Genomic DNA, 13041 nt, shown 5'->3' on the forward strand with positions numbered 1-13041 from the left:
TCTACATTGGCTAGAGGTATATGGGGAGGGTTGAGATCTCAAAAAACATGTTTAACCCCGCCGCATTTTTGCGCCTGTCCCAAGTCAGGAGCCTCTGGCCTTTGTTAGTCTTGTATCATTTTTAATTTTAGTTTCTTGTGTATAATTTGGAGTTTAGTATGACGTCCATTATCACTGAACTAGTATATATATTTGTTTAGGGGCCAGCTGAAGGACGCCTCCGGGTGCGGGAGTTTCTCGCTGCATTGAAGACCTATTGGTGGCCTTCGGCTGTTGTCTGCTCTATGGTCGGTTTGTTGTCTCTTTGACACATTCCCCATTTCCATTCTCAATTTTATTCCATGCGTTTACAATAAAAGGTCTCTGCTTGCCACCATTCGTTTTATAAACTTTAAAATTCAGTACTTAGTTTTTATGGACTGATAAGAAAAATTGAACATAGTATAGAAAAATCTTATCCGTGTAATTAAAGTCTGGTTGATTCTACCAATTGTATCTGCTGTGATCTCGATAAAGATAAGTTAGACAAGGAGCGTTCGCGATTCGAAGCATGTATGTTACTTGTATGTGTAGTATCACCTCTACTGTGTCCATTTCTTCCGAAACATGTTTTAAAACTTTTTCGAAACTGAATTGAATTCACAAAATAAACGAATGGGTTTACAGTAAAATTTAAAAATAGCAATATTTTTGCTACTTGTGATGTAATAAAAAACCATCGCGTTTTAGTGTAATGGTATCCTAATGATATGATCATAATGTCAATTGTGCTAGATGGTGTTGTCGTTATAATGAAACTAGTCAGGATAATTGTAACAACACGTGACATGTTCCGTACAGTTTGCGAACAGTTTGAAATGGACTTAATGAGAACTTTTGCTTTCAAAACATGCAAAATTGTTATAAAGAGAACAGGGAGAACGGAAAATAAAATCGTTAAAACGAGGTTTGTTGTTTCTTCAAGTCTAGTATCTTCGGATCCTTTTATGAGTACAGCATAGGTGTATAGAACAGCGATTCCAGTGCTTAACGCCCAGATTCCAATTGTCACAAAGATGACACGTAAATTAGTAAGAAGAACATAGCTTCTAAACGGATGAACTATGATAAAATATCTAACAACCGATAAGAAAACAATATGAACAATCGATGCTATTCCAGCAAGAAAACCACTAAAATCTAGAGCCATCTTAACGGCTCTTAAAAATTCTACGGAAAATTTTGCAGTATGAAAAAATTGTATAAGATATCTGGGATATCGTGTGAACAAAAACATAAAATCCGCCACGGCAAGGGAACAAATGACAACAAAGGTAGGTTGGTGAAGTTTTCTGTCACTGGCAATCGTCACAATAACTATCAAATTCGTCACTAGCCCGACAATTGAAATCGCACTTAAAGTAGTGGCTATTGGCAGGCAGTAAGAGTCGACACAGAAGTCTTTAGACAGTGCATTTTCATCGCTCACGTTTCCATAAGTCTCGTTTTCAGTGGTGTTATCTTTGAAATTGACAAATTCAATCTGCATCACGCCCGTCAATACCTAAAAAAGTAAAGTTTGTATTATACATATAAAAAGCACTCTCATGGTTGAACAGCATTGCAAAATGAAACATGACTTTATAAGTCAATAAAAAAACCTTTTTAGTAGAGTATATAGAAAAGCTTTTAAGAGTGTTCATAGAACCAGAGACATATAACACATGAATTATATGTCTCTGATAGAACTCAGCTAGCTAATAATACTCAGATTTCTATGGATAATGTTTGAGCTGACGCTTTCGAAATTTAAGGTTTCTTTGCAGATATCAAGCTATAGAAGTCAAGACACTAAAAGAAAAGATATGATAAGGTCAGTTTTTTGGTTTTTTGAAATCAAATATCAAAAAGTATAAAAAAAAATCTATGAAATAACACCCTTCAGTTAATGTTCACAAGACATTAGTCCGTCAGATATTAGTATTTGTATTTTTGAATTGTATCTTACGTACTTGTTTGCTTTAGAGCTTCAAACTTCTTGCATTTGATGTAAATCTGTTAAAATCTGCCAAATAATCCCATTTTGAGATCTATAATCACAATATAATGTAAGAATTTACATCGATAAGATATTCTTATTCTTAATATTAATATATGAGCCAACGTATCACCCAAAAATATATGTTGTAACATGATGTCTTACACGAAAGTGATTTTTTGTTTGTTTGAGCGTACCTGATGAAGGTAAATCCAGACAAGCGTCACATCGGACGCACCAAATTTATAAAGTCTTACCAACTCATGCACGAAGCTACAGCTACTGGTGGACTGCCAGTCTTGGCGGGTATTACCAACTCATAATAGATGACATAACTTTCTTAAAAAAAATCATAAAATACACCAGGCTTATAATTTAGTACGCCAGATGCGCGTTTCTGCTTGATATAAGAGTCATTAGTGACATACGAATCAAAACAGTCAGCTGAAACGCCAAATCAATATTATCCGGCCGTTAATAGATTTAAAGTTTATTCAGAAACTAAGGTTTAACTCCAATAGGCAAAGTTGGCAATACAATGATTTGGTTATTCTTATTAGGTCCGCTTTGATCATATATATATATATATATACTCTTAAATTATTAAGGTATTTATTATCCATCATACGCTTCATTCAAAGGGTTTGGGCGTAACTGATGAAAGTTAATCAAGAAAAGGGACACCGAACTAATAAAGTATTATTGTCATTATTTAAAAATCCACTTGAAGTGAGTGATTTCATTCCCACAAACCACTTTAAACATTTTCTGAATTCTTTCATAGATACATTTACACTTATTGGTCCTTTGAATAATCTTATTCTTAAATGTTATATATAACATTATCCGCGCACTCGATTTAAGCAGTCAATAGACCAAGCGCTTGAGTCATCACGCAGCAAAATTTAAACAGCTTTCATTTAAGAATTGAATGCTTCTTTTTGTAACTTCAATGGGGTGTAAAAGCGTTGACCGAAGTACATTTTGTATGAAGCGCGGAAGCACTTCATTCTAAAAATGTGCGCACGGTCAACGCTTTTACAACCCTATGAAGTTACAAAAAGAAGCATTCAATACTTATAATTACATTTTTTAGCTAGGATCATGAAAACACGATTTTTATCAAGTTTTTATTTAATTTACCTGTGCACTTTATTGTGGGACCTCGGGTCATCATGAATGATAAATTTTATCGTGTAATGAAGTTGATTAAGGAATAACGCGAGATTGCAGTGTAGCCAATCAGAATAACGTATTATAATGAAACATACATCTAATGTAATTATAAAGTGACGGAGAAAGTTACTAGTAATCATTACTAGTATAATAAAAGTATCAGAAATTACCTTATATATAAACAACAAATCAGTACTCTACCTTAACTTGGGAACGTTTCGACCCGTGACTGTTGTACAGAATTATTAGTATGGCTTTAAAAGTTAATAAATGCATCTCATTGCCGAGGGTATATGCAAGCTGTGGCAGGTCCATTTGTTTTCCACAAGGGACAACATTATATTGAAGATATTAATCACTTAGATAGACAGTTTTACTATGATGAGACAGTTCTTCACATTAAAAACACTACACGTATATATATAATATCAGGAAATGTTTATTGGCAGCAAGTACATAATAAATCACATGGAATACACACGCTCTCAACATATGGCATTGAATTTCAAATTTCCATTTCGATCTTGTTGACCGTAGTTCTACACTACCCATACCCAAATCACTCTTTCGATCTTTAACAGTACACATATCGTATTAGGTTAAAAAGAACCAGCAGTTTCTTTGTTCTTCTAGCAGCAATATAAGGAATCAGATTGCTAATTTAACGGTCGAATAGATATAGGAAGATGTGGTATGAGTGCCAATGAGGCATCTCTCCATCCAAGTTACAATTTATAAAAGTAAACCATTATAGGTCAAGGTACGGCCTTCAACACGGAGCATTGGCTCACACCGAACAGCAAGCTATAAAGGGCCCCAAAAAATTACTAGTGTAAAACCATTCAAACGGAAAAACCAACGAAGCACATTAAAAATAAACTGTCAACCTTATTTTAAACTTCAACCATTGTTGACACCTCCGACGCCTACATCGGAATCAGAACAGGCAATAGTGTCGCGTTCGAGACTATCGTTGCAGGCGAGATAATAAGGTAACGAAGCGGTTTGTAAATATGTATTTTTCTTCCTTGCTCCCTAAAAAATAAAATACAGATTTTCTGAATTCTGAACATAAAAATTTTAAGTCAGCTTGCAACCAACAGTGTGAGGAAGAACCTGCCTGCCCGACAATGCGCCAGCCAGGAAGTGGAGTGTCTCCACAGAGAGGATGAGAATAGACATCTCATCTGCAGCAGGGTTGTGCAAGGTCTGCATTAGGGGATAGCCCATGGGGTGCTATTACAAGTAGTAAGTAGCAGGGTCTATCAAACTGGCGCTGGAATAATTTTGATCAAATTTGTCCCCGAAATGCTTGGGGATGAATGAAATTTTAGAAATGACCTGTGATAAAATTCCATCAAGGTCCAAAAACTCAGATGGAACAGCTGAGTGCCCCCAAGGATTTAGGAGTGTGGACTTATTCACCTTCAATAAAGTCATGAGAGAGAAAAAAATATAAAAATAAAATACACCTGTTTACATATTAAATCATAATAATGTAAATACATTTTGTAATGATAGATAAAACATCATAATGCTATGTGTTAAGAATTACCTAACAAATCTTGTGCATACTTAATTGAAGAAGATGACACTCTTATATACCTGCAGTAACTATCAGAGGACCAGCGTCAATACATAAATTTACAGATGAGTCAAATTGGTTCAAGCATGAGAATGCTATAATAATAAGAAATTAAATTCAGTATTCAATGACCAGAATGCCAGAAAATAATATTCAGTATTTGAATATGAGAATGTTATGATAATGAAATTCAGTATCTAAAGAGGAGAAGACTATAAAATGATATTCAGTATTCAATAATGAGAATACCATAAAAACAATATTCACTATTCAATGATGAAAATTCTATAAAAATGATAATCAGTATTCGAATCATGAGAATGCTATTAAAATAATATTCAATGATGAAAATGCTATAAATGATAATCAGTGTTTAAATTATGAGAATGCTAGAAAATCCAAGTTTCAAACATTGGAATGCTATAAAATTATCTTCAGTATTCAATGATGAGAAAGCTGTAAAAAGGATATTCAATGTCAAAACTCTAAAATGAGAAAGCTACACCAGATCTATTAATTATAGATTTTGAACGTTATAGTAGATGCATTCAGTATTGCATTTAAGAGATGAAAAAACTGCCTGTATGGCAATATGGGAATGTGGAGCGAGGGGTCTCCACAGAGAGGATGAGACTAGGCATCTCATCTGCAGCCGGGTTGTGCAAGGTCTGCATCAAGGGGATAGCCCATGTGCTAGTAGAGTAGCAGGGTCTATCAAAACTGGCTCTGCAATACAGGCATGAGGATGCAATAAACCATATTCAGTATGATAAAATTTTCTAAATAAATTTGTGAAGATGCAAATCTGTTCAATTTTTATGCAGTTAATAATTAAATCCTTGGCTAGAAGTTCTCATCATTGATATATGTTATATGCAGTTAATATATTTAATAGTCCTTTCGAAGTGTTCAAAGGTAGTGATAGATTCTGGGGTGGTATTGAGAGCTTATGTATACTGTAGTCTGTATTTAAACTAAACATTGTATGTGTAAATAAAAATTTGATAAGCATGTATACTTTACAGTAAACATGACTGTAATCCAACATATTAATATATTAAACAGTTACACTTTCAGTCCATCAGTTACTCCTCCGCAGTTTATACAGCAATAAAACCTATGTGCATACTGTCTCTAACTTTAAATAAATAGATAATTGTAAAAAGGGGTAAACACCTTGTATAAGACATACAAATTTATAAAACATCTCTTTATAATAAGTAAAAGCCAGCTGTATGGTTCCTTGGTTTAGACAGTTTTGAAGGTAAAATAGTCCATCTAAAAGGTGTATATTGTCAGATTATAAGGATTCAAGTATGCTAAAAATAGCAGCGTCCCAATTGCAATTTGGTTCAGAATCACATACTTCCTGACCTCTTGGGTACAGATGAGGCTCACAGTAGTGCTGTTTTGTGGTCAATATCCTAAATTTGGTACAGATTGATTGGTTGGAGAAATTATGTCCACATGGAAAATAGAATCTGAACATACTCCATGTTGTAGTAAGGAGGCTCTAGTATCAAATGTTGTATGGTTGAAGTATCTGTTATAATCCTGTTTGAACATGGGAGCATTCTGAATTTGATTAATGTGTTGCTCATCTGTGCTTTTAAACCACAGGTTAAGGATGAAATATTGTTTAATATCAAATTTCACAGTGATACTACAATAAGAATACTGGCAATGTTCAAGTGTATATGTCGGTATGACTGAGCTTCAGTTGATTTAAATGTAAAGTTTAATATCCACGCCTGGAAAATGTTGGTCCCATTGACTTATAAGTTCAGCTGTAGCCCCTACTAAGTAAATGTATCACTTTAAACTGACAGTGTCCAATGTCTTTGTTTGTAAATCTGATGAAACTCAGTGTGCATACAGGAGGTGTATGTCTCCATTTCCATAATGTTTTAATATGCAAATGAAATAAAGAAAGGTGTCATTAATAGGCAATATTGAATGCTGGACTTCATTCTAGGAATATATATGTAAAACAAGCAACGTTACTGTTTTACCCATTAAGAATCATTTGAAATCGGAACTGAATTATACTAAATGTTAAAAAGTGTAATTCCCCAACTTTTTAAATCAGTAAAGTACTGGTATAGGAAATGCAAAATAACTTTAATATCTGTATAATCCTTATATTAACCACATGATATAAAGAGGTATTAAGCATATATAGAATAAACTATATATTCTATGTGATTGTCAGTAATAAGTGTGTGTCAATTATAAAAACAAAAATTGTAATAAACTACTTTGCCCAACATGGCCAGCCCTTAGATCATGTAGATTTGAATAAAATATCTTTATTTAATCTATCTGAGGATCATGAAACTACTTTAGTAAAAGTGCAATAAGTGGAAAAAACACTAATAACTGAAAGAGAGAGACAAATAATAATAAAAAAAAATAATATATTATACAACTAATCAAAGATCTTAAAAACCATATTATATGTAGCTGTTTTCTGAATACGCATTTTAAATATGTGAAACAAAAATTATAAAAAACGCTTGCCAACCATGGCCAGGCCTTAGATTTTGAATAAATTATCTTTATTTAATCTATCTTAGGATCATGAACACTACTTTAGTAAATGTTCAAAATGTGGAACAAACATAAATAACTGAAAGCGTGAGATAAAAAAAAAAAAAAAAATAAATAAATGAATAAATAAATATAAAGTTTATATAAACCAGTTATATCAGTAGTCTATTGTTTGCCTGAAATTAAGAAATTTCAAAGAAAATTCCAAGCACAATACATCTGTATATAAGAAATAAAATTCAGTCCAAATATACTTGCCTAGAACAGTTGTTTTGAAAATATCTTTCTGTATGGTCAGGACTCACAAGTACATACGGATTCCAAGCCTGGTAGTAAGTGGATCTGCTGTAAATCCTGCTCTGTCTCATAATTTACTCTCTAACACAGTTAAAAACTTTACAAGTATTACCAAATAATAATGCAATATATTGGTCACCCATACTCAGATTATCTCGATATGATAGTGCACATGTACCAGGTACTACACAAGTTTGCAAACATTGAAAACTCAGTTGTGTATGGGTTAACAAGATCCAAAGGTGAATAAACAAGTTCATGTACAAAGCAGTAAATATTCAAAGTCAGTCAGTAGTAGCTGATCAGTGAGTTCAGCCACAGTGAGACAATGTCAAGGTTAACCAAAAAAAAAACAACAAAATGTTCATATCTAGTAGTTTAAAATGAAATAATAATAAATTGAATAATAGCACTGTAAACTATATCAACTAGTCAAGACTGCTATGAACCTAGAAAGTGATTATACAAAGACCATGCATATGGCTTCACACACAGACTGGGTACATCAATCATAGCATGGGAGGAGACTGACCTCACTTGGCCTTCAGAATGATATACTAATTGCTGTGCAATAAATTTTATAAGATCTGTTATCATAATCTGCATTTCCTCACCAAGAGTGATTGTTTGTGACATGTATCTGATTAGGAAAAGATTAATGTTTGTCCTGGTGAGACTCCATAGCCTCAACGTGTCAAATACCATAGAAATTATTCTCAAGCTAAAACAGGTGGTCAATGATGTTAAATGTATCAATGATGTCAGCATCTTTCACCAGATATTAATTATATGCTTGTTTGTATAAACAAAACTTATATTACATATAAGTCAAATAATTAAAAAAAAAACTATCCATGAGTAAATCTAGCTTGCAGTAGAGACAAAACTGTTGAATCAATTTTCATACAATGCAATATTTATTGTTTTGCACAGATGAATAATAGCTACTGAAATTCTTCAAATAGACAGTATAGAGTTGCTGTAAGCTATTTTTGTGAACAGTGATGAATAAACTGTGATGTAATGACTGTCATGTTTGCTGCTGACGTGTTGAATGTGAATCGGTATTCCAATTGTCTGCACCATTCTTTTCGGCTCTTCATGAAATTACAGGCTTTGTAACGTCAAATACGTTGACCTGGCCTTAATAACTTTGACCCGGAAATATCATCGACGTTATGACGAATGAACCGACGTTGATAAGTTTGACCCGACCTTATCGCGTCATCTTCCGGTTTGCTTGTGAAAAAAACACTTGTTTCTGTCATGCAAATACACAAACACAATCTGAAAAATCAATTATCAGGTTGTGTGCATATTGCCTATGTATATTAAGGTCGATGCGAGGTTATATCGACCTAAGAGAAGCATATCGACTGAGGACTGATATGCTTCTCTAAGTCGATATAACATCGTATTGACCTCAACCAAATAAAATTGAAAATGGAAATGGGGAATGAGTCAAAGAGACAACAAACCGACCAAAGAGCAGAAAACAGCCGAAGGCCATCAATGAGTCTTCAACACAGCGAGAAAATCCTGCACCCGGAGGCCCTTAAATAAAAATGTGTACTAGTTCAGTGAAAATGGTCGTCACACAAAACTCCAAAACATATAAATGAACTAAAATTAAAAGCATACAAGACTAACAAAGGCCAGAGGCTCCTGACTTGGGACAGGCGCAAAAATGCGGCGGGGTTAAACATGTTTTGTGAGATCTTAACCCTCCCCCTATAACTCTAGCCAATGTAGAATAAACAAACACACAGAAAAACGTACAGTAAAACTCCGTTTAAAAGAAGTCCGAGTCCGATGTCAGAATAGGTAACAAAAGAAACTCATGATGGAAAATGACAATGATACATAAATTAACAAAGGACTACTATAGCAGTTACTGACATGCCAGCTCCAGACCTCAATTTAACTGATTGAAAGATTATGTCTTCGTCATATGAAAATCAAGCACAATCCCTCCCGTTAGGGTTTAGTGTCATACCATCATAAAATATATGAGAAGAACATAACCCGTATCATGCCAACAACTGGTTTTAGAACAAATGTGTTTATTTCAGATGCAAAGACCCTATGAGTGAATCAATATTAATTCCAAAATATGCCATCTTTAATGACCTGACAACAGTATCGTAACTATATCCCTTTTGAATAAGTCTGTGTAAAGATTTGGTTAGCTTTTGAGGTGAATGACGACATTTTTGTGCTTTGTATAGAATATTACCATAAAAGATTGGATGTGAAATACCTGAACGTATAAGATGTCTGTATGTTGATTTATATTTACGAATGATGTCCTTGTACCGATGATAAAATTTAGTAAATGTTTTGACTAGCTTGTGATATCGAAAACCCTGGTGTAATAATATTTCAGTAATACACAGATTTTTTTCGTTAAAATCAAATACGTTGTTACATACACGAGCGAATCGAACAAGTTGAGATATATAAACACCATAAGATGGTGACAAGGGAACGTCACCATCTAAAAATGGATAATTTACAATAGGAAATGAAAATCATCTCTTTTATCATAAATTTTGGTATTAAGCTATAGATATCAAGATCCAGGAAAGGGCAGTGTTCATTGTTAGTATTAGCTTTATTTAAAGTCAGTTCAGCAGGATAAATCTATTTAGTTTAAATACTGAAGTCGTCATTATTGAGAGCCAATATATCATCCAGATACCTAAAAGTGTTATCAAATTTTTGTATCAGATGTTGTTTCGATGGGTCTTTGGTGATTTTAGTCATAAATTGTAAATGCCCAATTAATTAGGTGAGTGAATCTTTTCTTAAGAAGATTATAAGGCAAAGTGATATATAGGGTAGAAAAATCAAAACTTTGAACAGATTCGAAATCAATATACGAGTAAGCATGCAATTTATCAAGTACTTCGAACGAATTTTTGACACTCCAAAAGTAATTAATTCCACTATATTCAAAGGCCTTATTTGAACAATTTATTACCAGGTTTTTGATCATACCAAGTATACTAGTAAGTAGAATAGACAGTTTAGTAGTGGAACAATGGCTTGAAGACGAAATAAATCTATATTTGTAAGGTGTTTTGTGCAGCTTCGGAAGCGAGTACAAAGGCTACAATTGTTATATTACTAATCAACAACTATTGCATGAACAATGTAAAATTGGTGATTTCTAGAATGTATTTTTAGTAACATGCTGTATGCCCTGTGCAATATGCTGTTTTTGACTTTCCAAAAGCTAAACACAACAGCAATGGCGTGCAAACTGAGTAAATACAAATGTACATGTGGTCAAATTTTAACGAATCACAAATCCTTAAAAATATTCGATTGATCATATTGTAAAATATCAGCTGCTCAACACAATATCAAGCCTTTTTGAACTCATTCGCTGCACTCACTCGACAAACAACTTCATTATGTGACTTGCAGCTGATATTTTACAATATTAATATGCAGACAACCTGATAATCGGTACTTATTGATATACTAGTCTTGGATACATGATTTTTTATTAGTTGTTATTGGCTTTGAAATAGCTTTCAGCAACTGCGAGCACTCTCAGATCTGTAATTTGTGTCCTCAGTGTTTTATTAGTTATTTTTTGCTCTTTGTATAGATCTGTTGAGTTGAGCCATTAATTAAGTAAATTGAAATAACAATTTTTTTTATCTTGAATGATGTTATGCAACGTTCATTAATTAAAAAAATACAGGTAGTAGATTCAAATTTTGACAAAATATTAAAACAAAATCGCACGCACTTTGAGCATATTACTGTACTGAAATTTCCATTTAGTGATAATGAATCTTAAAAAGTATCAGCTATTTATCAAATGAGGTATATTCGAATTTTTTTTTAAATATAGATACATGCATGCTACTGAATTTCTAGGAAGAACAATTATTCGAACAATATCTCGATGCACACATATAGTAATTTGTAAAGAAATGTTTTAAAACACACGAAATCACCTAAAAAGAAAATAATGAACAAAAATACAAATGAACAAATTGAATTAAAAAGGAATAAAATAAGAAATAATTAAAAAAAAACGAGGGCGGATACTTTCTCATTGCAAAGTATCAATAATAACACGCAAAAGAAAAAACAAAAACACAGACAAAAAAAAAAGGAATAACAAAAGAAAAAGAAAGAACAAAAAAGAAAGACAGGCAATCGAACTTAAGACTACAACATTAACTATGCAACTCATTTATTCTGGCGTCTATCAAATTGCAGTATGCGAATGTCGTTTTGACCAGATTTTAATATCTGTAAACTACTGTTGCCTTTGTTTATATATATAAAGGCGTAATCCCTACTCATCCATTCCATCATTATAATATCATATTTTAAAATTTATTCATGTTCATAAAATGTTGACTGACGATATATAAAAAAAAAACTCATCATAGAACCCAGGCTTATCATTTTGTACGCCAGACGCGCGTTTCGTCTACAGAAGACCATCAGTGAGGCCCGAATCATAAAAAATGTTAAAAGGCCAAATAAAAAACGAAGTTGAAGAATAAGAGGACCAAAAATTCCGAAAGGTTTTGCCAAATAAAGCCAAGATATAAATTAGAATTCATCTTTAAATATAAACCCCTATTTCCCTCATATAAAATGAAATGTTAAGAAGACACACAAATAATTTACAATATTTCGCGAGACAAACTAGCTTCATCGAGCGTGCATCTATCCAGGTGAAATCGGATACAGATACTTAAGAATATGCATCCGATTTCACCTTGATATATGATTATTTGACGCCTGACGGTAAAGGCTATTCCTACTCTCATGTGATAACGAATAACTTCATAAATTGAGGACACGCTTGGCCATTGGCCATTTAGAGATTATAAAAAGTACACGTTTCGGCGACCTTTACAAGCTAATGTATAGGCGTACAGTGACGACATATAAACGCGTTTTGGGGATTGGACACGTTTGAGATGAAGGTCACGTTTGAGGTGAATGACACGTTTCTGAGTGTAACATATGCATATATATCGAACTCACTTCTTGGAGTCTGTAATGTGTGATTGGCTTTTGTTTTAAAACAATGAAAGTCGAGTCATTCTGACTTCAGAGATCATGAGTTTGATGTTTGAACAAATCAGCATATATACCTGCTTTGATGTATAAAAACTTTTTCATGCTTAGGATAAAATCAGATCACCAAATCGTCAGTTATTCTTGGTTGCCAAAAAAAAAAGAAAGGAATGGCATGATGATCACAAGTTCTAGTTACAAACTCCAATCATTATGATAAGAACATAACGCAGAAAGCACATGTACATCTATGGAAAGAAGAACATATACACCAAGGAGCATCTGCGTATAACTTGCAGGCTATTTTATTTTATCATTTAGCTTTAGTATTAGCACATGCGCTATTGAACAAAATAAA

General features: G+C 33.2%; 1 protein-coding gene across 1 annotated transcript; it reads right to left on the reverse strand.

The window, feature by feature from the left end:
• Positions 1-341: 341 nt before the first annotated feature.
• On the reverse strand, positions 342-1189 carry LOC127732746 (galanin receptor type 1-like). Its single transcript, XM_052241936.1, has one exon. The coding sequence runs from the start codon at positions 1187-1189 to the stop codon at positions 467-469; it is 723 nt and encodes a 240-aa protein (XP_052097896.1). The 3' UTR covers positions 342-466.
• Positions 1190-13041: the final 11852 nt, after the last annotated feature.

Source organism: Mytilus californianus, unplaced genomic scaffold (assembly GCF_021869535.1).
Source record: "Mytilus californianus isolate M0D057914Y unplaced genomic scaffold, xbMytCali1.0.p SCAF_26, whole genome shotgun sequence".
Taxonomy (NCBI): Eukaryota; Metazoa; Mollusca; class Bivalvia; order Mytilida; family Mytilidae; genus Mytilus; species Mytilus californianus.

Coding starts and splice junctions, on each gene's coding strand:
- LOC127732746 (XM_052241936.1), bottom strand. CDS start 1,189: ATGGCTCTAGATTTTAGTGGTTTTCTTGCTGGAATAGCATCGATTGTT.